Source organism: Polychytrium aggregatum (genome assembly GCF_025602895.1).
Source record: "Polychytrium aggregatum strain JEL109 chromosome Unknown BJ171scaffold_36, whole genome shotgun sequence".
NCBI classification, from domain to species: domain Eukaryota; kingdom Fungi; phylum Chytridiomycota; class Chytridiomycetes; order Polychytriales; genus Polychytrium; species Polychytrium aggregatum.
The window spans coordinates 132,361-154,256 of record NW_026516238.1 but is presented as its reverse complement, the minus strand read 5'-3'; the positions used below and the strand labels follow the sequence as shown (position 1 = coordinate 154,256).

The following is a 21,896-nucleotide window of genomic DNA, read 5'->3' as shown; positions in this document are numbered from 1 at the left end:
GGCCAAGGATCTCGGCCGGTGGGCCAGGACAGTGTCCCAGCCAGCCCAAAGTTACCCGCCCAAGCTTTGGCGCGAGCCAACTTGTCAACTCCAATCACAGACATCGTCATATCCGATGATCCGCAGCGAGCGGCGACCGGGGGCAGACTTTCGGGGTCCACCCACCCCCCAATCCGCACCTGTGCATGGCCCCTATATGGCTGTCCCCGCATCACTTACCCCTCCTGAAACAAAGGGCAGCGTCAATCGACGAGCCCCGGCTCGTTCAACGGATACGGGGCAATTGCGAGCTGATCCGGCTATAAAAGTCATAGAGTCCACCGACCAGTTTGGCTGACCAGTTTGGCTGACCAGTCTGGCCGCCCTTCAAGGAGAACGCAGCAATTGGAAGACGAGGCCCTTGCTCTCAACGCAACTCATCCCTTGCCTTCAAGGCCGCCACTCGCTCGGGTCAACATCGCTCCACTTCGAACCCCACCTCCAATCTCATCATGGCCCCAGCCTCACTCTGGAGTCCAGCCCTTCCTCCTGCCTTGGGATCGTTTCTGTTTGTTGTGGTCGCATTCTACGCTGTCAGGTAGCCAGAGCATCTCGTCGAGGCGTTGCAAGGTGGCGGACCCTGCGCGCGGGCGTCGAGCATTTACCGAGGATGCGACTCTGTAGCCAACAAATTAGCTCCTCTTCGGTAGAGCTGTGCGATATCCAGCAAAGACATCTCGATTGCGATGATCGTACGAGCCGCCCACAACCGAGGCTGCCTCTGTCCTTCGAGCTTGATACCAATTCACGCGTTAACCCTCCACTATATTTGCATTCCGCTCGTGCTCCAGCACCGGGCTCTTGTTCCGATGGCGGAGGGATGTCCGGCTTCAGAGCCGCGATGTCAACTTCCTGATCCTGGGGTCTATATTTCTATGCGTGCGAGACATTGGTACGCGCACGTTCCAGCCGGATAACCATTGAATGAGAGCAAGCGATCAATGGCATTGCGTTCACACGCTTCTTCCGTCCACCAGTGGTCTTGCTCAATATTGCACTCTTGGAGTTTCCGTGCGGCTGGGCGATATGGATCGCCTTGATCGGCGAGGTGGGTTTCAAAAACAGCTGCCGTTTTTCATGGAGTTGGCTTTCCGCTTAACGATGCTCCTGCTCGCTGCATGGCCAGATCGGCGTGGATACCTCCATCATGGCACGCGCTGCCCGATTCCTCTTCAAGACACTGACGAGCGAGTTCAAAGAGAACTATCTTGACTGGCTCGTCGGTGGGCGACTCAGCCAATCTCCTCACGAGCTCACCACCGCTAAGCAGAAGCTGAAGATCCTGATCATCCGGTGCCGGATGCTCTTCTCGAACTTGGCCATGATCATCCACGTCGTTACCATCTTGATCGTGACCGTCATTGTACAGAGCATTTTAGCGTCATATTCGTGGATGCAGTCCACCCCCGATCAGTTCTGTCTCGGCGGAGTCAATCACCTAATGCTCTATCCGCGCATAGTCATCACCGTTCTCTATGTATTTATCATCTTTCCCCTTGTCGGGGGAGTCCTCATCGCATTTGAGTGCGACCATCCCCTGAAGACCGAGCTGTTCCTCATCATGGCTTGCATCACGCTCGGCGAAACGGTTGTCAACTTTCTCAGTTTCTGGCTTGTACCCAACTATCCCAGCGTGGCTGTTTACATTAGGCCGGGTCTGGGCGTAAGTATCCGCGATTTGAAGCAGCGCTCTGCTCCTCGCATCATAAGATCGACCCGCTCATACCGACCCGCTCATAACCTCTCTCCGGACCCAGCTGGTCCTAGCCGACATTATAATTCAGTTTATCATGGCAATCCAACCGTTGTGCATGGTGTATTTCCATTCGCCCACGCTGTCGACTACTTGTTCTTTGACTTTCGATGAGTGCATGGCGGATGACAAGCTCTTCCAAGTCATGGTGGAAATTTCACGCGAGGGTAAGGAATGAACGATGCTGCAGCCAAACCCTGTGGCATTCGGTATGGTGCTTCGCCGCTCGCCTCACTGTCTCGGAAGCCAATCTCGTTGACGCTGCAAGATCTCGTTACCATCAGTCTTCAGTATCGAAAACGTCAATTTTTACAGTACGCTGCGAGAACTCAAGCGAGATATCGAGAAAATGCGGCGAGGCAGCAACTATACCAGCGCCGAAGGCGACAGCCCGTCCCGCAGCAGCTCGAGCTCCGAGATATGTCTCGCCATTACCCCGCCTTCGAGTGAGATACGCGGTCAAATACCAAGAGTTTTGATCCCAAAGTACCTCGCCATTTACGAAAGCTTTATTCGGCCCGGCGCTCAGCAGGAGCTCAACTTGACGGCACAGACGCGGGAGCAGCTGCGAGCCATATTCGAGGCTCGCCCGATCCTGCCTTTCCGCGTCGACTGCTTCGATATTGCCGACGATGAAGTGCGCAGTATTCTATTCGAAAACATTTACCCGCTATTGCTACAACGAGTCCGGAAGCACTACCGTGGCATTTGAGCAGACACCGAATGAGGGTCGCCCTGGGCCGCTTGAACATATGTGACATATCTTTGAACAGAATGACGTCCGATAGTTTATTGAATACCATTCGCATTACAGTCGTATACACGAGCACGGCGCGGAGGTCTAAATTACAGCCGGATCGGCTTCGCTGGCTTCGCTGGCTTCGTTGGCTTTGAGGCCAGTGGCCAGCCGGCTTGTTCACTCAGCCTTGGCCAAGCCCTCGAGTCTGCAAAGGTCAGATAGGCACAGTCAGCATATGCCTCCACTGGATGGATACTAATTGCAGTGGACCAGATAATCAGCTTACCGCTCGACGAGAGGAGGGTGGCTATAGTGCCAGGCAGAGTACATCTTATCGGGGTTCATGTTGCCAAGGTTCTTGATCTGCAGCTTGACGAGAGCCGACTTCAGGGTGTCTGCATATCCGAGCTGCTTGCCATAGGCGTCAGCCTCAAACTCGTGCTTGCGGGAGAGCAGGTTCATCAAGAAGCCAGAGATCGACTCCACGGGGGTGTAAATGTACTGGAAGAGCAGGAAGCCAATGATGATGGGCTTGGTGTCGAAACCAAAGGCCGAGTAGAGGGGAGTATGGTTAATCACTCTCGAGAACAGGTAGAAGATGCCAAAGAGCTGGACTTGAGAGATCGCGAGGATTTTCAGGATATGGCTCATTTTCCAGTGGCCGATTTCGTGAGCTATGTGAGGAGATAAAAACAGGCCACGCATTCTGTCAGCAAAGCCGATATCATGGGTCAATTGGTGCACGAGAAGTGGCATAGACATGACTAAGCCATACCAAGAACGGCGCAGATTTCCTCGTGGTTGCACTGCTCGAGCAGGGTGTCAAACAGAACGATGCGCTTGTTTTTGAAGAATCCAAAAAAGTAGGCGTTGGAGTGACTAGATCTCTGTGGAGGGGGGTGTTGAACGAGTCAACAGATCGAGGACGATATCAGTGCCGTGGGGGCGATTATGCAGTAGCGGCTGCCAACACAACCCCGCTCTGCGGCAGATACCTTGCTTCCGTCGACAACAAAGAGCTTGGTGAGCGGGAACTTGACGCGGGCAGACAAAGCCTCGATCTTCTCTTTCAGGGGACCGTCTTCAAGAGGAGTGAACTTGTTGAAGAGAGGCTGGATCAAGGTCGGGTAGATGGTGACGAACACGAGCTGGAACACGAGGCTGTCGCCCAGGACAGAGGGGAGTCGAGATCAGTCGAAGCACAGGCTCGCCAGGCCCAGCATGCACAAGCAGACGAGTGAAGGGTTACCCAGACATCACGAGGCTACTATTGGATAAGATTGAATGCAAGCGAGTCCCGGCGCCAGTGCAACGTACGTAAAGAGCCACACGTAGAAGAAGAAGTTCTTGCCGGTTTTCTTGATGATCCACAGGAAGGCCGATACGAGGGGGCCGCCGATGACACCAGTGAGCAGAACGGTTTTGGCCAGGTCCGAGAAGTACAGAGAGAGAGTTTGTTTGTTGAACCCATGCTTTTCTTCGACGACGAAGGTGTAGTAGAGGGAGAAGGGCATGTTTATAGCAGTCGAAGCCAGGGAGGTCAGAGCAAGGAAGGCAATGGATTGGGCAATCTGCGTAGGCAGCGAAGGATCACAGAGTGTCAGTATCGCCGAGACGGGGAGTCGATGTCAGGAAGCCGACCGCACGGCAGAGCGCAACAAACCCAGATCGCAAGAAACCGATGGTGCTGCAGTCGGTACCTCGTTTCCACCCAAGCCGAAGTAGGCAAGGCAGCCGCCAGCCAGGGTCCAGAACTTGGGAAGAACATCGAAGGAAAAGACGAGTGTGGTTTGGAGTTGCTGATAAAGGCCAGAGAAGAAGCTGAAGGTCGACTTGTCGCGACCATAAGCCTGAGCTTTGTCAAAGGTCTCCTGGGTGACGATATCGCCGAGAGCCTTGGGGACGGCGGTTTCCTTGAGCCTGCGATGCTGACGGTACGCGAGGTAGTTTTCCCAGCCAAAGATGACAAAGCTGAAGCCCAGAACGAGGTGCTTCAGGGGTAGGCCTGAAAGGCTGAGGCCGCTGTTTAACCCGAGGCCGAACATGGCACAGTCGATGGTCCAAGTGGAGAGATGGCGGCGGACTGCAGGGAAAGAAGGCTTGGTCTGGGGGGGAGGCGAAAAGACAGGCTTGGCCGTGCCAAGCCAAGCGCGCACCAAGTGCGGATCGAGTGCGGATCGAGTCGGATCGAGTGTGGTGTCGTGCTGCGCTTGGATCGAGCCGCACTCCATCCAGGAGGGCCTTGTCCAGCGAAGCGGGGTCGCGCCGGCTCTGCCTCCGTCCACCAACACCCACACCAAGACCCGTTGGCAACAGGACGCTCGCCCGCCAGCCCGAAACCAGCACAGTCACTCCACACGGACGCTCCTCCAAGTAGCTGGGCAGACAGCTCAAGAACACGAATACTACCACAGGTGAGTGTTGGACCGATCTCGCGAGTCTCTCCAGCCGCTGCCGCGAACGCAAACACCCCAGAACGAGGGAATAGCGCTAACGCCAATCGCCTCGTTGGATGAACCAAGCCAGCGTGCAGCCCAACGCAGTTGCACTGAGAGATGGATACGAATGCTGCTGTAGCTCCATCCAATGGCGCTCAGGCAGAGCAGCCGGAAAACATCGGAAGCGGCGCAGACACGACCATGGCCGCGAGCTCCGATGCCAGGGTGAGCGTGATAGCGCTGCTCCAGATCTTGGGCGATGGGCGGCTTCATGGAAGCGCAAAAGAGCGATCCGATACTCACAAATCGTTGAACTTACCGATTTCATGACGATCCACAGCCATCTCTGTCAGACTCCAGAGATGATGGCCAGTCGCTCCTGCTGCCGCCTCTCCTTGCCGCGGCAGCTCTGCCGTCTGCTCCCTCGCCATCGGCCTCTGTCGCAGCCGACCATCCAAAGCCGCTCTCGACGCCGCTCTCGACGCCGCTCTCGACGCCGTTCTCGAAGCCCCCTGCCAGTCCCGGCAGCATCCATCCCTCCGGATCGAGCTCCTTGGCCTCTGCCCACTCGCCCTCGTCAGCGGCAGCACCCCTCCCTCCACCAGCTGCTGCTGTCGGCACCGGTGGATCGTCTGTCGGCGGCTCCACCGGCTCTCCCAGCGGGTCCTCCAAGACCGCAAGAGAGTCTCGCGGAGCTGCCGTGGATGCCGGTCTGGTCTCGGCAGGTCTGCTCCCGGCCGAGTCCGCGCACAACAATGTCCACCACGATGCACACCACGATCCGCGCCGCGGAGCCATCCAAGACCCGCCTCGTCATGCCGGCGGGCCGTTGGTCGGCGATCTCTCCGTCTCCAAGGGCCAACCCACCCCGGCCATCACCGACTCTTCTGTCGCTGCCCCGCCGTTGGCTTCCGGACCGACACCAAGCACAGATCGCATCCACAGCACCCATTCCTTTGCCTCGGCGACCCAGATGGACATCGACGAGCCCACCGATCCTGGCTCGAGCAGCCGCGGCGGCCCGCCTGAACCAAACGCTGCTTCTCCGGCCGGCCAGCCAGCGACTCGCGCACCTGGATCGTCTCCTGCATCCGAGCTGCATCCTCCTCTTGGTCCGGCGCAGCCTCAAGGGCCAGCGACCACCTCCAAGGCCGCGGGAGCGCCTTCGCCGTCTCCTCTCTCGACGCTGCCGCTTCCTTCGCTCGCTGGTGCCAGTCCTCCATCGGGCCACGGTGCGGCTGCATCAGGACCGGGCACTGGCTCCGAGCGACGCACGGCGGCATCGGCTCCCGCATCCAACCTGCATCTGCCATCGGGATCGTCGGCATATTCCTCACCGCACGCGTCGTCGCCGTCGAATCCACCACCATCATCGAAAGCGCTGAACCCAGGATCGTCGCAGCCGCCACAGCCATCGCAGCCGTTCTCGCCTCCCACAAAGCAGACACCGTTCCCGCCGCAGTCGCCCTATCCAAAGTCCCAGTCGTCGTCGTCGTCGGCCCCGGTGCCAATGTCGTCTCCGTTGCCGCCAATGTCGAGTGTGTCGGCCTCGTCGCTGCCGCTTTCGCATCCGTCCCACTCGCACCCGTCGACGTCGCCATCGCCGCTGGGATATCCGTCTCGGCCATCGCCAACGATCCTCCCGCCCCTCAACCCACAGCCCGGCCCTGGTCCCGGCCATGAGTCTGGCCACAGCCACCTTGGCAACTTTGGGCCGCCATCGCAGGGCCACCAACTGCTCCCGCCTCCCTCGTCGCACGCCCTCCCGCCGATGAGCAGCTCGCATCTCGGTGGGCCGCTTGGTCCTCCTCTGGCAGCGCTGAACGGGCCTGGGTCGGCAAGCAGCCTCGAGCAGCAGCAGCATGCTTCGTCGCTGTCGTCGATGGGCGACGAGGGCGGCAATGTGCGATCGCTCAACGTCGGCCACGCGCTGTCGTACCTGGACCAAGTCAAGTTCCAGTTCGGCGACCAGCCTGAGGTGTACAACCGGTTCCTGGACATCATGAAGGACTTCAAGTCGCAGAGGTGGGAAAGCTCAGGTCGCAGCAGATATGGCGAGGGATGGGAGGGATCGGGCCGAGTTGATGGCGGGGGCGGGTGAGGGCAAGACCATGCCAGACCATGCTGGACCATGCCGGACCATGCCGGACCATGCTGACACAAGCCCGCATCCACATCCACATCCACATCCTCAGATCGCCTTTGGTCGGCTCCCTCGAGACTCCCGGCGTCATCGACCGAGTCTCGACCCTGTTCCGCGGCCACTCGGCCCTCATCACCGGCTTCAACACCTTCCTCCCACCGGGATACCGCATCGAGGCCACCAGCAACCCCCACGATCCCGTGCGCGTCACCACCCCGGCCGATGTCCATCACATCCAAGGCATTTCGGGCTCGGTCTCGATCGTCAGCACCGGTGTCTCGGTCAATGCAGCGGGCCCTGGCGCCTCTGCATCCGGGTCGGTGCTCCCGGCCCCCGGCCCAGGCCCAGGCCCAGGCTCGTCCTCGGGCGCCGGTTCGGTCCCTGCCGGCCCTGGCATGGGGGTCGGGATCGGCCCAGGTGGTCCGCCGATGGCTCCAGGCTCGGCCGGCTCGTCTGGCGCTGGCTACTACGGCCAGTCCCGTCCTGGCGGATCGGGCTACTACCCATCGCCGATCCCACCACATCCGGACCACGCCACTGCAGCCCACATTGGCTCGGCGGCCTTGTCGTCGGGCTACATCGGTCCAGCCCATCCGGCCGGCGCTCCGGGCCAGTCACCGCATCTCGGCAGCGCATCGGCGCGAGGAGGACCGGGTGCGGCCCCTGGCGGCAGCGCAATGCGCCCATCGGGCCCGGCCGAACCGCCCAATGGCGACAGTCGCCGGCCGCCAGTCGAGTTTGGCCATGCCATCAACTACGTCAACAAGATCAAGGTTTGTGTGGGGCTGCAGGCTGGCTGGACACTGGCGAGGGGTGGACATCGGGGTGGTGGCAGGCTCGGCAGTTTGCTCGCAGGTCGGCTGTTGGTCGGTCCGTCGACTGCTTCTTCGTCGCAGGGCAACTCACCCTCAATCCCACGCCTGAATCATCGGCGTGCTGCTGTCCACAGAACCGCTTTGCCTCCGAGCCCGACATCTACCGCCAGTTCCTCGAAATCCTCCAGACCTACCAGAAGGAGCAGCGGCCGATCCAAGAGGTCTATGCCCAAGTCCAGGTCCTCTTCCGCCACAACCCCGATCTGCTGGACGAGTTCAAGCAGTTCCTCCCCGACAACAGCCAGTCGCAAGGCGCTGGTGGTGGACAGGGGCTCCCGGGTGGTTCTGGACCAGGTACGCATGCGACAGTGGATGCCGATTGTGCCGGGTGGTCGGGTGGTCGGGTGGCCGCATCGTTGAACCGATGCTATGATAGCAACTGTGGCCGGTGCTGTCGAGGGCTGTGGCCGGTGAGTGATCGGTCGTGAGCGATCCCCCGTGCGCCTTTGGCAGTGGCGAGCACAAGAATCACTGACTGAAGTACCTCCTTGCCACCTGAACGCATCTCGATGGCACGCCCAATCATCTGTGGTGCGGGCTCATCGCATGCTCTCACACGGAACGGACTGTGGCCGACCAGGATCCTCAGGAGCAGGCTATCCGGTCGAGCTGGGCCGCAGCAGCTCCCTCGGTCCACAATCTTCTGCCTTGAACAAGACCCCAAAGAAGCGCACCCAGCCCTCGTCGACCCAGCCAGCGACGGGTGCAGCGCCGATTGCACCCGATGGCCTGGTTGGCGCTGCTGGCGGACCGGCGGCTGTCCTTCCAGGCGGAATGGTCACCGCAGCGTCCAGCGGCGGGCTCGGTGGAGGAGGCACGCCCAGAAGCAAGAAGCAAAAGATCACCAGCATCCAAGCAGCGAGCCCAATGGCTCAGTCGCAGCAGGGATTCGGCCAGCGCGGCGGGGCTGGTCCGAGCCAGACTCCGGCGGCATCGGCGTCGGCAGCAGCATCGACAACCACAACCTACGAAGAGCTCGAGTTCTTTGAGAAGTGCAAGAAGGCGATCGCGTCCAAGCGAACGTACGACGAGTTCCTCAAGGTGCTCAATCTGTTCAGCAACGAGCTGATTGATGCGCGGACCCTGGTCGAGCGGGTGGAGCCGTTCCTCGGCAAGAACTCGGAGCTGCTGGACTGGTTCAAGAAGTTCATGAAGTGCGACGACGACGACATGATCTGTAAGTGGGTGTGGATGTGTGGATGTGTGGATGTGTGGATGTGTGGATGTGTGGATGTGTGGATGTGTGGATGTGTGGATGTGGATGTGGATGTGTGGATGTGTGGATGTGTGGATGTGTGGATGTGTGGATGTGTGGATGTGTGGATGTGTGGATGTGTGGATGTGTGGATGTGTGGATGTGTGGATGTGTGGATGTAGAACTCACTGCGGGCCACCATTGCCTCCAGTCAATATCCCACTCACCGACAGAGAGCACCGCGAGCGCATCGACCAATATGAGAAACCCGAGTACGACCATCAGAAGATGCGTTTGTCGGGCCACAGCTATCACTACGTGCCTCCCAGTGTAGGTATTCTCGTGCCGCCCGCTTTTGGCGCTGCTGGTGTGAAGTGGATTCGATCGGCGTCTGGCTCCGGTATATCAGTCGCCGGGCCTGTTTCTGCGATCCCCGTCATCGACCCGTCATTGACCCCGTCCTCTGCGCTGGTGCCGCCTCTCACCCGCTCGGGACTCTTGACCAGATGATCGGAGCCACGTTCTCTGGTCGCGACGCCCTCGGCAAGGAGGTCCTCAACACCTACTGGGTCTCCCACCCAGTGTTCCACTCGGAGAATGGCTTTGTGTCGTCCAAGAAGACCATCTTTGAGGAGAATCTGTACCAGAACGAGGAGCAGCGATACGAGTACGACATGAACATCGAGGCCAACCTGTGGACCATCACGCTGCTCTCGCAAATCAACGAGAAGATGCAGGCCATGAGTCCGGAGGAGAGATCCAAGCTAAAGTATCGGGAAGGCTTGACGAGTGGTAAGCAGCGATGATGCCACAGAGATGGGGCCAGACAGATGCCAAGCCGTCCCGTGGCCGGCGAATGCTGATCTCGCTTCCTGGCTCCCTTGGTGCTGCCGCAGAATCCGACTCCTCGTCAAAGATATACAAGCGTGTGATCCGCAAGATCTATGACAAGGATCGTGGCGAGGAGATCATCAACGCCATCCACAACAATCCCTCGGTGGCGATTCCGATTGTGCTCAAGCGACTCAAGCAGAAAGACGAGGAATGGCGACGGGCCAAGGTGGGTATTGGGGCGATGGCGATGGCGATGGCGATGGTGATGGCGATGGCGATGGCGATGGCGATGGCGGCCATGCCATCGAGTGTCGCGGCCGTTTGTGACGGCTGTTTGGCATTGCCTGCCGGAGAGGCCGGGGTGGTGCTGATCCCCGATTGCATCTGCATCTGCACCTCGACTCGCACGGCCCCCAACTCACACGGCTCCTCGACTCGCGTGACGCCTACCACACATGCTCTCCATCACCCGGCTGCTCGACACCGCCAGAGAGACTGGAACAAAGTCTGGCGAGAAGTCGACCTCAAGAACTTCCACAAGTCGCTCGACCACCAAGGCATGCTCTTCAAGGCGGCCGACCGCAAGAACCTGACCCAGCGCAGCCTTGTCCAGGAGATTGAAAACATATACCACGACCGGCGCAGCTCGACGACCAAGCACCCCCAAAAGTACCATCTCGATGCCCTCTATCGCGACAACGCCGAAGGCCACAACAGCAGCGGCGAGCCCATCTTTGCGCACGTCCGCCGGCTCCTGGGCTGCACCATCAGCACGCTCCAGACGGTGCCGGCCTCGGACGAGCGCAAGCTCAAGCGATTTGTGCGCAAGTTCATCCAGAGCATCTGGTTTGTCAACCCCGGCAAGGACAACGACGAGGTCCAGCGGGCCGAGGATGTGCGCGAGGACTCTGTCCAGCGGCAAGATGGCGAGTCTGGCGACGAGTACGAGACAGCCAGCAACGGGCGTCGCCGTGGCGGCGGCAACGGGACTGGCGACAACCTGCGGGCGGCCATTCTGCGACGAACCAATGCCGGCTCTGCACCCAGCACTCGGGCCAGCCGCAAGAACAACCGCGGCCGATCCGACGGCGACGAGTCGATGGAGGACCGCGACGATGCGCCCAGCGAGGCGGGCAGTGCGCGCGGCAGCCGGACGGGCGACGACGGCTCTGGCCACGGCGATGGCCAGGTCTCGGACGATTCGGCCAACTTTGGCGATCTCAGCTCAGACGACGACGAGGACATTGCCGCGGGCGACGCAGACGCCAACGGAGGCGAGGCAGTGGGCCGCAGCGACACTGGCACATCCAGGCGCCCCGGACCCGTTCGACGGATGAACTATGTGTTCTGGTGCAACAGCACGATCTTTACGTTCGTTCGGCTGATCCAGGTGAGCAGCGAGGGCCGTGGAGCGAGCAGACAGCGCCTGCGACTCGGGTCTGTCGATTGTCAGTCGCTGCGATCGTTTGCTGTTCTGCCGCGAGGTTGCTGATACTAATGCCCATCCAGTTCCTGTACAGCCGTCTGTCCAAGATGAAGGAGCTCTCGAAGGAGCTGGCCGAGCATCCGCCGAGGGGCGAGAGTCCCAACCCCGTTGCAGTGGCCCTCGGGCTGCAGGCTGCCCAGCGAGGTGGGTGACCTTGGTGGTCGGGGGCGTGCAAGGACCAAGACTGTGTGTGGGGACCGATCAGTGGATGCTGTTGGTCGGATACGACTCGAGGTGCTTGGTCGTATGCGATGGACTGGTGGCTGATTGCGATCGACGACCGTGCACACAAGTGTCCCGAGATGCCGTGTTCTGAACTGACGAGCCCCCCCCCCACAATCCCATGTCCTCGTCTCGATTGCCATGCATGCGCCCACCAGACTTCAAGTTTGATCCATCCCAGCGCTACGAGGAGCTGATCCGCATCAGCTGCGAGTTTATGCGGAACGAGATCGATGCCAATGACTTTGAGGAGAAGGCGCGGTCGATGTTTGCGACATCGGCGTACATCACATACACATTCGACAAGCTGTGCCAGGCGATCGTGAAGCAGGTGGGCGGGGCGATGGGTGGCCTGCACAGGGTTGCAGGCGGACGACGCACGGATGTGTCGCGTGGATGGCATGGCATGTTGTTTGGATGCGACATGCTGCTGAATGGCATGCTGTTGATATGGCACGCTGCCGCTGTCTGCTGACCGACGTCCGTTCATCTGCACTCAGGCCCAGAGCATCATCGCCGATCCGCGCAGCATGAGTCTCATCCGGCTCTACAACCAAGAGCGCAGTGCGATCCTGTGGAGCAAGGAGCGCGACTACTCGTACAAGTCCCTCGCCGAGAAGCAGATCGACGACCACATCTACAAGTTTGAATACGTAAGCTGGCCGTGGCGGGACGAGAGCAGAGCCAGCCGGGGGTCGCAGGGCACTGGAAGTGCAACCCGATGGCGGCGAGGGCATGAGACGCGGGCCTGATGTGTGGGTCGTCGGTTTGTCTGCTTGCTTGAGAGTCATGGCCGAATCAGCCCGCCCGATCCGCCCTCACCCACACACCTGCTCACCCACACACCCACTCACACCCACTCACATCCACTCACATCCACCCGTCCCCGACACAGTTCACGCGCGAAAAGGTCCTCACGACCCAGCTCATCTTCAAGGACGAGCTCAACACCGACGATCTGCTGACTCCCGAGGAAAAGTGGTCCGCCTATGTCGACAACTTTGTGCAGCTGACCCCGACCGAGGGCGTCCTGCTCCGGCGCCAGGAGCCGTTCCTGCGACGCAGCCTGCCGCCATCGATCCCGGACGAGCCCATCACCAACGTCGAGACCCGGTCGGGGCTGGAGATGAAGATTGCCCAGGACACCTACAAGATCTTCTTTGTCGACAACACCGAGGACTACTTCCACCGCCGCAGCCCGCAGCTCCAGACGGCCAAGGGCCGCGAGGAGTTTGCCTCCCATTCCCGACGCAACCGTATCCGGCGCTTCAAGGCGTGGCGGGAGTGGCTCGAGGGCGAGTCGGGCTGGAAGCGCGGCGACGCCAATCTGACCGAAGCCATCGAGGAGAACGTCCGGCACTTTGACAACTGGATGGTCCACGGAAGCACCGGCGGCAGCCACGGCACGGAGAAGATTGTGGTCGAGACGGTCCAGAGCGAGGAGCAGGCGTATCGGCGATTCCGGCTGGTCAAGGCCGAGGAGGCGAGTGCCGAGGTTGGCGACGAGGCGATGGAAGACGCAGCATAGAGAAGTGGCTCGCACAGGAGCCGGAGCCAGCAGCGAATCCGCTCGCTGTGGGTCTTATCTCGTTGTTGGTTCTCATGCGATGAGTCCTTTCATTGGCATTCTGAGGCTTGTTCTGGCCACATCGACTATCCTCGGTGTCAATCTTGGTTGTCCGGGAGATCCACAGCGCCGCAATGGCCCATTGTCGCTCTCGCAAGACCGCAGTCGAGTTCCATGTCATGACCCCAGCGATCGGCTCGTTGCCTTGGTACAGTTCTCCATATCGAAATTGGTTTCCGTTTCACGCAATATATTGCAGCGTGGCTCAATAACAGTGGGCCCATCGTCTCCTGGGTGTTCGTCCTTGGATTCCACCCAAGATCCCAATGGGTCGATATCTCATCGACCGGGTCTCGCACAGCCGTCCCAACCGTTGGGTGGTTCAAACTAAGTCATTACAGTCTATCGAGAAAGAAACGGGACAGTCACTTTCTGGCTTCGGATATCTGAACCCCGCTGACTGACTGTAGGCCCAGCGGGCAAGCCGTGAGATTGTTTCCCGTCCTGGTTGGCAATCGAGTGGTTTTGGTTGGTTTGGGAAGCATGGTCTTGAATACACTCGGTCGATCTCCTGTGGCGATGATCGACTGGCATGCCGAGATCATGTTCCTGGCTGCATTGATGTCTCGATCCCACAGCGTATGGCAGCTTGCACAGCTCCGGACAAAGTGTGGGTTCTCGATATCAAGATGGTGCTGTGCTTGGCCATGAATGCAATGAGTGGGCGTGTATTCGGGTTCCAGAACAAAACCACAGTCCTTCTTGCACCGTCTCGCCTCTTGCTCTCGCCTGTGTCTCGCCTGTGTCTCACTTCTCGCCTGTGTCTCGCTGCGCGATCAATTCATTTCCTCCGCCCAAGCCACACGCTCTTTTTTCAGCCCACTTTTCTGGCCGTCGATTTCTCTCGATCGGCCAGTCTCGCTTTCAATCTCCATCGTCGCAGCTTGCTTCTCTCGTTCCCTCGGTGCAGGACCTCTCCGCCATGAGACTGCTGACACACAACATGATGCAGTGCCACGTCAAGGGCTGCACCTCCAACAACTTCCCTCTGCGGTTGGAGGAGGTCGAGCTGGAGCAGATTGAGGCTGAGTTCAATCCCGAGTTCATCGCCCGGCTCCTTCCCAAGATTGACTATCCCGCGCTCGTGGCCACGACATTCTCTCTTGGCATCGATCTCCTTCCGCAGAACCCTCCCGCAGACGATGTCTCGGAGGAATTCCTGCGGAGGCTCCATCAGGTGCTTCTCGAGGTTGGTATATCTGCGCATTACATTCTATCTGAACTGCTCCTCTGCGCTGGCCACAACGATGTCCTTTTGCTCACACACCTGCTCCGTCACTAGATCCGCGTCAAGGAAGGACGTATGGTCTGCAACGGCTGCGGACATGTCTTCCCTATCAAAGACACCGTCCCGAACATGCTCCTCCAGGACAACGAAGTGTGATCTGTGATATCCCTCCCGCGCTCGCCCTGCGACCCGCCGCCTCGCGGCTGTACATAGCCATCTTGTCACCCATTATTGTATCATCACCACTAATAAACGCACTCTCTTCAGCTGCCCTGCCCTCCCCACCTCTCCTCATTTCTGTCCCAGCCATCTGTGAGCGCCTGTCTCTCTCCCCACCCATCACCACCCACCGTTCAGTCAGGATCTACACTCGGCCCTTCGGGACCCTCGTTGGTGTTTGACCCGTTACAACAGTGGAACATCAATGGTTGGCGATCTGGGAGAACCGTTCTGGCTTCTCCCTCGCTGTCCGACCCCAGCCCGCGAGAGTTGTAGCTTTGCCGAAGCCTCGGCTTCCTCAGTGCAATTCTACTTAGTACACTTGGGCATACACATTCTATTGACATCTCGGCACCACCAGGCCGGTGCTCTTATGCGTGTGTCTCTGGCGTCGTCAGCACTGCAAAGAGGGCGTGGAGACTCTGCGAGAATCGACCAGCGGAGCGCAGCTCGTTTGTAAAGCGCTCGATGTTGTCGTTGGGCATCGGGCCTTCGCGGAGGCAGATTGCGATAAGCAGATCCGGCAGCATCTGATGGTGCGGAGGGCGCGGTTAATGCCAGGGATAACGCATTGCGAGCATCACCGGGTGGGGGCTCGCTCAGACGCCTGAGCTGGAGCGGGCGGTGTCTTGGCAACCTACCTCGAACTGCGCCAGTGATAGATAAACGCCCTTGGTGATGGTGGCAAGCGTCTGATAGAAGATTCGCGACGACGCATAGCTGAAGCACTGGACAGCATAGCAGCGGATCTTGTCCCCTGCACAAGCCGTGGCCTGCAGAGCGGCAATCGGATCGTCAGCACCATGACAATAGCAGCACACCGTGCCAGGGTTCAGATCGCGGCTGCACTCCTTACCTCAGCTCGCCAGTCGATGTTGTAGGGATTTCCGGGGCCAAGCGGGTGGGGAATGGCATCGCCGATCATCACCAGCGAGCGCGCCGACTCGCCCGGAGGTCTCCAGCTCAGCTTGGTGCGGACCTCGCGCAGGATATACTCATAGCATTCTTCGTAGTCTCTGCTCGGAACGGCTTTCTGGGCCACCTGCACCTCATCGATGAAAGCAACAAGCGCATTGGCGTCCGCGGAAAAGTCCAGCATGTTCGTCACGTAGTTGGTGTCGTAGTCCCCGTGAGCTATCAGCGCGATGCGGATATCGGGAATGTTGGTCAGCAGCCGGGTGACAGCATTCTTGATGGTCTGCCGCACCTTTTCGAAGCATGTATACATGCTGCCGGTGGCATCGAAGCTGAAGGCAGTTGGACAGAGCTGGGTTAGAGCCGCGAGGAGGGATGCGTTTTGGTGAGCAGAGGCCCACTTGGGCAGCCAGCTGCTTCAAAGAGTTGTCGAGACGCTGGCCATGACACCGGGTTCGCACACGGGCCTCTTCCCACCTGAAAACAATGTCGGGTTTGCCGATGGAATCCTCCGAGAGCGTCGAGGCCTGTGTTCCGAGCGGAGCGCTCAGGCTGCTGCTGCCCTTGATGCTGGTTTTCTTTCTCGGTGTTTTGGCAGCACGGCCCTTAGTCCTAGTCTTGGTCTTCGTGCTGCCTTTCCCGCTGGCTGCAGTTTGTCTCTTGCCTCCAGACTTGGTCTTGGAAGCTGCTCGAGGAGGAGCCCCACCCTTTTTGTTCCGCACAAACTGTTTCACAGCACGACCGGTCCCGAAGCCAGCGAGATGTAAGCACAAGGGCGGGCATAGGTGCAGGGGGGGGGCGAGTTGCTATCGCCTGCGTTTCGATGCAGGATCATGCGATTCGGCCGTGAGACCATCTTACCTGTCGGTAGATACGGTCGATTGCCTGAGAGCTGCCGTCACTGTGCCGAATATCCTTGACAAGAGGGTGCGCCAGACCAAAACACCGGCCATCATTCAGCAGCGTGCCCTCATCCACAAGCCCCGACAGACGATGGGAGAGAATCTTTGCCCATGATGCCGAAGGATGGGCTGGAAGCAGAGAGAGTGGCAGAAAGGTGGGGCTCAGTGCGTGCGGCGGCAGATCGGCATCGCAACCCAAAGCAGCCAAGGATGAGACATGTCTGGCGGCTGTCCATTGCAGAGCTCCGAACATGGCTTTAGATCCATTGAACGAGCAGCACGTTGAGGGATCTGCTGTGGCCTGGATGCCTACCATATTGACTCTGGAGCAGTTTCTTGAAGATGCTCTTGATTCGCAAGTGGTGGTGCAGCCTTGCTCTTGGCGAAAGCTTCGAGGCTTGGGACGAATGGTACGAAAGTGAGAAACAGGAAGCAGCAGCGTCGTGCTGTCGACAATGGACACGACGACGGCGTGCAGCGGCCAGCCAAAGCCTACCTTCGTGGAGGGCCTGCAGAATCAGCGACCGGTAGCTCGGCTTCATGGCTTCGGGAACGAACAGATTCGGATGCGGGTGCAGATGTGGATGCAGATGTGAGGCAGATGCGGCTCTCGACCGCCTTTTCTGCGGCGAGGGAAAGGCGAGGCGCATGGCGAGCAAAGCAAAGCAACGCAAAGCCAAACACAGTCCGTACAAACAGAGGCACCAAATTCCAAGGAATGATCCGGCCCTGGCATCACAGGAGCGAGACCGTGCGGATAAGACTGGGTCCTTGGCATTCGCCGCAGTAGGGCAAATGGAATCAATATGACTGTCGGCCCGACAGCAGGCGCCCTCGTTTCTGGATGGAAAAGACTGTATTCTCTGGAGCACTCGTCACGCATCTCGCCAATCAGGTCAGTGCTTGCATACAGCCCAACCCAGAGATGCAGTCAGGCATCCATGGCCCCGAAACAGCCTCAGGATCGACGTGGGCAGCCGCTACAACTCCTCACGCTTGCGAGAACCCCCCGATGGCAAATTGTGGTGTGGGACGCTCTCGTGCTTGCAGGCGGCCGGGGTCCGGAATCTCATAACGTACTCGCACTTGTTGGGCTCGGCAACGCTGTCGATCTTGTTCTCGGTGCCGCACTCCAGGTTTACCTAGCACGACCATCAGCAGTGTTGGCATTAGTGGAAATGCCGGTGTGAGCACCAAACGAGACTGTCAAAGCCGCCCGCCGGTCAAGCTACTTGCCTGCAAAGACCGATTTGGGCCGTTCCAGCACTGCTCGCCATTCTCAAACTTGAGCTGCGTATATGGATGATGCTCTGTGCCGGCCCATCGGCTGAAGCTCCTATAGGAGGCAGGATACATAGGCATGAGTGCCACAGAGAGGTCGTTGGCAAACACAACGAAGCCACATGCGGGATCCATCGATGGGCAAAAGGAAGGACCCATTCCATGGTATTTCGCCAAACTATCCAACAGCTTCTAGCAGCCCCCAGTCCAAGGATATGCACCTGTGTACCGAGTAGCGCTCACATCGAGGCCCCGCGGCTTCTTCATACTTACCCGAGATTGGTCGTGGCTCCACCCTTCTTCTGCGACGCCTTGTTGAACAGGCAAAACTCGTATGTGTATCTGGTGGCACCAAAATGATCGACGTCTGGTCAGCATCGCTGTCGATCCAGAGGCTGGCCACGCAGGGACTGCAAGTCATGATCGGTTTGACGGATTTACAAAAGCAACCGGCCACCAGACGCCATGCAAGCGCTTACTCGGTCGCAGTGTAGCTGAAGCACTGCTTGTCGAGGGCCTCGAAGACACCTTCGGATCCGAAATCAAACTCATCAAGACGCTTGAGCTCCCTCAGCGTATTCTCGTCAGTGCGAATCTTGTCTTCGGCAGCGCGAACCTGTCCCTTGAGTTGGTGGACCTCTGGGAAAGCACCGTGCGAATACGCAAACACCAATAATGAACCCGAGCGCCGTATCAGTCAACAAGCCGCCCAGCAGCTTCATCACCTGCACGCCTCACACACTCCCACCGAGGCCCTGATAAACAGCCATCCTGGTCTACTCACCGTTTTGTATATCGATACTCTTTTGCCTGTTCAACTCGGCATGCCCCTCCTGGAGCTCAGTATCCAGAAGGACTTGTCGCTTAGTCTCAAAGATCTTTTCGAGATGCTTGGCTCGACTCTCGGCATCTTGCTTCTCGACAAACTCGATGGAGCCGAGGAGCTGCTGCAGCTTCTCGTGGCAGCTGTTCAAAGAGTCGGGCTGGGCAAGGGGTTCGTATTCCTTGAGGGCGGCCTCTAGCTGCTCCAGCTGGGCTGCAGCACAATCCAGCAGGTTAACGTTGGTGCACATCATCGTCATTGAAGATATTCAACAATGACAGTAGCCGAGCGCGCAGACCGCCGGGTATCAGTACTCTGCCAGGGTTTGCCTCGTGGTTATGGGCAAGAACGAGAGCAAAACAAGAGCAGGTGTTTTGCAAAGCTCGTCAAGATGATACCGACCTTTCAACGTCTCAACGGCTGCCTTGGACTCCTTGATGCCCTCCTCGAGCTGTGGAATCTCGATCTGCCGATGGGCAACCTTGGATGCACGCTCGCTCAGATAGACAGCCTTGATCCTGGCACCCTGATCCAAGAAGCAGCGTCAAACATCCGCATCCGTGAGCCGATACCGGGTGCCGAGTCGGACGGCTGTGCCAGAAGTTGCCTACCTCGCTATTCAACTCGAACTCCTTCTTTTGATGCTCGGCAGCAATGCGAGCCTGCTGAGAACATGTATTGGGGCAACTGGCGGAACTGGCATATTCATCGGTTCCATCGCAGCAGTCCTCGTCTGAACGAATTGATCGATGGCATCGGTTGAGAACAGGAATTAGGGATCGTGCCGCGAGTGCTCTTACAACTGTTGAGCTGCCCTTATCGCAGACACAGCATCGGCTGCGACGGCGCATACCACAAATGCCATCGTTGACGCGGGAGCTCGGGATGCTGGCTCCAACATGCCCTTGGTTGATGCAGTAGAATCGGCCGTTGCTACATGCCGATGTCCCTGTGTTGTGAGAGTGATGATGCCGCATCAGAAGCCACGATTTGAGCCGCCCGCAGATGCATTGAGCCTGCAGTTCCATCGGCAGCCCGCACTCACCCGGCTCATCGCTTCCGTCGCTGCAGTCGCAATAGTCATCATTCACGGCGGCGTGCGGAATGTGCTTGGAGCCATCGAGACAGAGAAAGCGAAGATCGTTGGTGGACTCGTATGCCTTGAGATCTTTGGTTGATCCGGCGCGGTCATATTGATCCCATAGGAAAGCAACAGCGCCAGATGATCAGCATCGAAGCAGCGCACCATATCGGCGACGCCAGGAGGGCCATCCGCGGGCGATGGAGCTAGCCTTGCAAATGGGAATCTGTGCTGAATACCGCAGCTCCAAAGATGAGGGGCGTCTGGCAAATCAAGCAGACCCATCGAGGTCGAGCAGCACGCAGACAATCAGCCAGTCTTACGATCAGGGGCGACGCCGCGAAGGTGCCTGGGGATACTGCTCTTGCCCTTTGCAAGAGAGCCGCCAACAAGCACAAAGCAAGCAATTGCAGGCGTGATGATCTTCATGCTTCAGTGCTGGACGATGGACGAGCCGTAGCAGGGCAAATATTGGCCGTTGGATGCGCGAATCAGGGCAGAGCAGGTCTGAGCAGATCAGGAGCAACCCCGGCCTCAAGCCCTTGTCTGTGTTGGAGCGTGAGTTGACCGGCCAGCCTCTGGTCTCGTTCGATCTCACCCAGTTCTGCCCACCGCCCTCAAGCATCCCGGGCAAGAGCCGTTCCCTGCCTCCAACTAAGCCATGACCCAGCCCGTCTTTATTGTCACCGGTGCCTCGAAAGGCATCGGCCTCGCCGTGGTCGTCGCCTTGGTCTCGAGACTCGGCAGCTGTGTCGTTGGAACAGGCCGAACGCCGGCCACCGATCTGCCGGCCCAGCTGCGAGCGCTGCCATCAACTCAGTTTGTCTATGTTGCCGGCGACTGCACCGATTCGGGCCTCCATCAGCAACTGGTCCAGACTGCACTTGACCGATGGGCACGACTCGACGGCCTGGTGCTGAATGCGGGAATCCTGGAGCCCATCCAGCGCATTGCCGAGGCCGATCTGTCGCAGTGGCGCCGGCTCATGGATATCAATTTTTTCAGCGTCGTCGAACTGACCCAGCGATGCCTGACACACCTCCGGGCTTCCAAGGGCCGCATCGTCCTGGTGAGCTCGGGTGCAGCGGTGAATGCATACACCGGATGGGCACCCTACTGCACCTCCAAGGCTGCCATGAACATGTTCTCGCGGGGCCTTGCGATCGAGGAGCCCGATATCGTCACTGTTGCTCTCCGTCCAGGTTCGTGGTCTATCCTTGCAAGACGCCCTGTTGACGATGATGTGGTTGTTGGCGATGGCCAGGTCGACCGAAAGCTAGCTCGCGGACATTATCTCTGATGCGGGAGCAAAAAATGGCGCTTGTTGGACCAAGCTTCCCCACCAGAGGTCGATCTGTACATCGGTGCTGACTATTTGTCGACAACCGCAACCTCGACAGGAGTCGTCGACACCGGGATGCAGTCTCTCATTCGCTCGGATGGACTCGCCGGCATGACCTCCGAGCAGCACTCCAAGTTCGTGCAGCTCAAGGAAGACGGCAACTTGCTGCCTCCCGAGAAACCAGGCTTGGCCATCGCTCTGCTCGTTCGGTATGGCGAAGCAAGTCTCTCGGGCGAGTTCGTCAACTGGGATGATGCCCGGGTTGCAGCCTACACAGCCCATGCAGAATGAACCGGAGTGGGATCCAATGCGTTCGGCGATCTGGACAACTCCGTACATAGTGTAGTTCCTCGATGTCGACAGTCGAGTTGGCTGGGTGTGTTCTGAGTCTCGGGTGATAGTAAAGCTGCCGAAAGTACTGGGTTGAGCCTGGATCTCCGTGGGCTCGATGCACATCCCTTCCCTCCTCTTGCTTCCACGAGGCATCCCAAAGACAGCCACAATATCAGACGAACAAAAAGCGAATGCTTCCGCCATCCGGGTCCTTCCGCCCGCAAGCACCCCCACCATGTGTGTCTCCCCGATCATACCCGCTCAGCACACACATCCAACCATGCGACGGCAGTTCTCCCGACTTGATTGGTGACTTGAGTAATGGTCTTCCAGCCGCAGCTCGTCGGCGATCATGTGCAACGGCTCCCGCTGTACTTGCGATAGAGAGCTCCAACGGCCATGCTTGTGCCTTCGATAGGGT

At 58.9% G+C, this 21,896-nt stretch overlaps 8 protein-coding genes across 8 annotated transcripts; 5 read left to right on the top strand and 3 right to left on the bottom strand.

The window, feature by feature from the left end:
* Window positions 1-491: 491 nt before the first annotated feature.
* On the top strand, window positions 492-1,779 carry BJ171DRAFT_570084 (uncharacterized protein; the record flags this gene model as incomplete). The annotated part of the gene is made up of 5 exons (XM_053113609.1): window positions 492-577; window positions 831-931; window positions 1,017-1,087; window positions 1,166-1,702; window positions 1,750-1,779. 5 exons carry the CDS (start codon window positions 492-494, stop codon window positions 1,777-1,779), a joined length of 825 nt encoding a protein of 274 aa, XP_052963906.1.
* Window positions 1,780-1,864: 85 nt separating this feature from the next.
* On the top strand, window positions 1,865-2,597 carry BJ171DRAFT_516622 (uncharacterized protein). The gene is made up of 2 exons (XM_053112046.1): window positions 1,865-1,959; window positions 2,077-2,597. Exons 1-2 carry the CDS (start codon window positions 1,911-1,913, stop codon window positions 2,502-2,504), a joined length of 477 nt encoding a protein of 158 aa, XP_052963905.1. The 5' UTR covers window positions 1,865-1,910; the 3' UTR covers window positions 2,505-2,597.
* Window positions 2,553-4,610, bottom strand: BJ171DRAFT_461911 (peptidase family M48-domain-containing protein). Its single transcript, XM_053108495.1, has 6 exons — window positions 4,232-4,610; window positions 3,849-4,102; window positions 3,527-3,692; window positions 3,307-3,418; window positions 2,818-3,205; window positions 2,553-2,736 (listed from the first exon to the last, which is right to left on the bottom strand). The coding sequence occupies exons 1-6, from the start codon at window positions 4,574-4,576 to the stop codon at window positions 2,709-2,711; spliced, it is 1,293 nt and encodes a 430-aa protein (XP_052963904.1). The 5' UTR covers window positions 4,577-4,610; the 3' UTR covers window positions 2,553-2,708.
* A 210-nt stretch (window positions 4,611-4,820) lies between these two features.
* Window positions 4,821-13,473, top strand: BJ171DRAFT_196152 (uncharacterized protein). Its single transcript, XM_053106220.1, has 14 exons — window positions 4,821-4,945; window positions 5,058-5,194; window positions 5,310-6,994; window positions 7,165-7,885; window positions 8,062-8,281; window positions 8,568-9,164; window positions 9,394-9,512; window positions 9,689-9,974; window positions 10,079-10,242; window positions 10,507-11,406; window positions 11,526-11,646; window positions 11,883-12,055; window positions 12,225-12,377; window positions 12,620-13,473. Exons 2-14 carry the CDS (start codon window positions 5,087-5,089, stop codon window positions 13,250-13,252), a joined length of 5,880 nt encoding a protein of 1,959 aa, XP_052963903.1. The 5' UTR covers window positions 4,821-4,945; window positions 5,058-5,086; the 3' UTR covers window positions 13,253-13,473.
* Window positions 13,474-14,218: 745 nt separating this feature from the next.
* On the top strand, window positions 14,219-14,869 carry BJ171DRAFT_196133 (uncharacterized protein). The gene is made up of 2 exons (XM_053106219.1): window positions 14,219-14,540; window positions 14,634-14,869. The coding sequence occupies exons 1-2, from the start codon at window positions 14,274-14,276 to the stop codon at window positions 14,733-14,735; spliced, it is 369 nt and encodes a 122-aa protein (XP_052963902.1). The 5' UTR covers window positions 14,219-14,273; the 3' UTR covers window positions 14,736-14,869.
* A 300-nt stretch (window positions 14,870-15,169) lies between these two features.
* BJ171DRAFT_584716 (uncharacterized protein) lies at window positions 15,170-17,157 on the bottom strand (the record flags this gene model as incomplete). The annotated part of the gene is made up of 7 exons (XM_053114319.1): window positions 15,170-15,328; window positions 15,440-15,571; window positions 15,655-16,045; window positions 16,191-16,438; window positions 16,575-16,744; window positions 16,929-17,012; window positions 17,112-17,157. 7 exons carry the CDS (start codon window positions 17,155-17,157, stop codon window positions 15,170-15,172), a joined length of 1,230 nt encoding a protein of 409 aa, XP_052963901.1.
* Window positions 17,158-17,452: 295 nt separating this feature from the next.
* On the bottom strand, window positions 17,453-20,329 carry BJ171DRAFT_516609 (glucosidase II beta subunit-like-domain-containing protein). Its single transcript, XM_053112045.1, has 10 exons — window positions 20,124-20,329; window positions 19,765-19,887; window positions 19,573-19,668; window positions 19,331-19,452; window positions 19,122-19,245; window positions 18,681-18,932; window positions 18,376-18,535; window positions 18,170-18,238; window positions 17,852-17,951; window positions 17,453-17,757 (listed from the first exon to the last, which is right to left on the bottom strand). The coding sequence occupies exons 1-10, from the start codon at window positions 20,227-20,229 to the stop codon at window positions 17,596-17,598; spliced, it is 1,314 nt and encodes a 437-aa protein (XP_052963900.1). The 5' UTR covers window positions 20,230-20,329; the 3' UTR covers window positions 17,453-17,595.
* BJ171DRAFT_461906 (short-chain dehydrogenase) lies at window positions 20,330-21,878 on the top strand. The gene is made up of 2 exons (XM_053108494.1): window positions 20,330-21,002; window positions 21,201-21,878. Exons 1-2 carry the CDS (start codon window positions 20,462-20,464, stop codon window positions 21,431-21,433), a joined length of 774 nt encoding a protein of 257 aa, XP_052963899.1. The 5' UTR covers window positions 20,330-20,461; the 3' UTR covers window positions 21,434-21,878.
* Window positions 21,879-21,896: the final 18 nt, after the last annotated feature.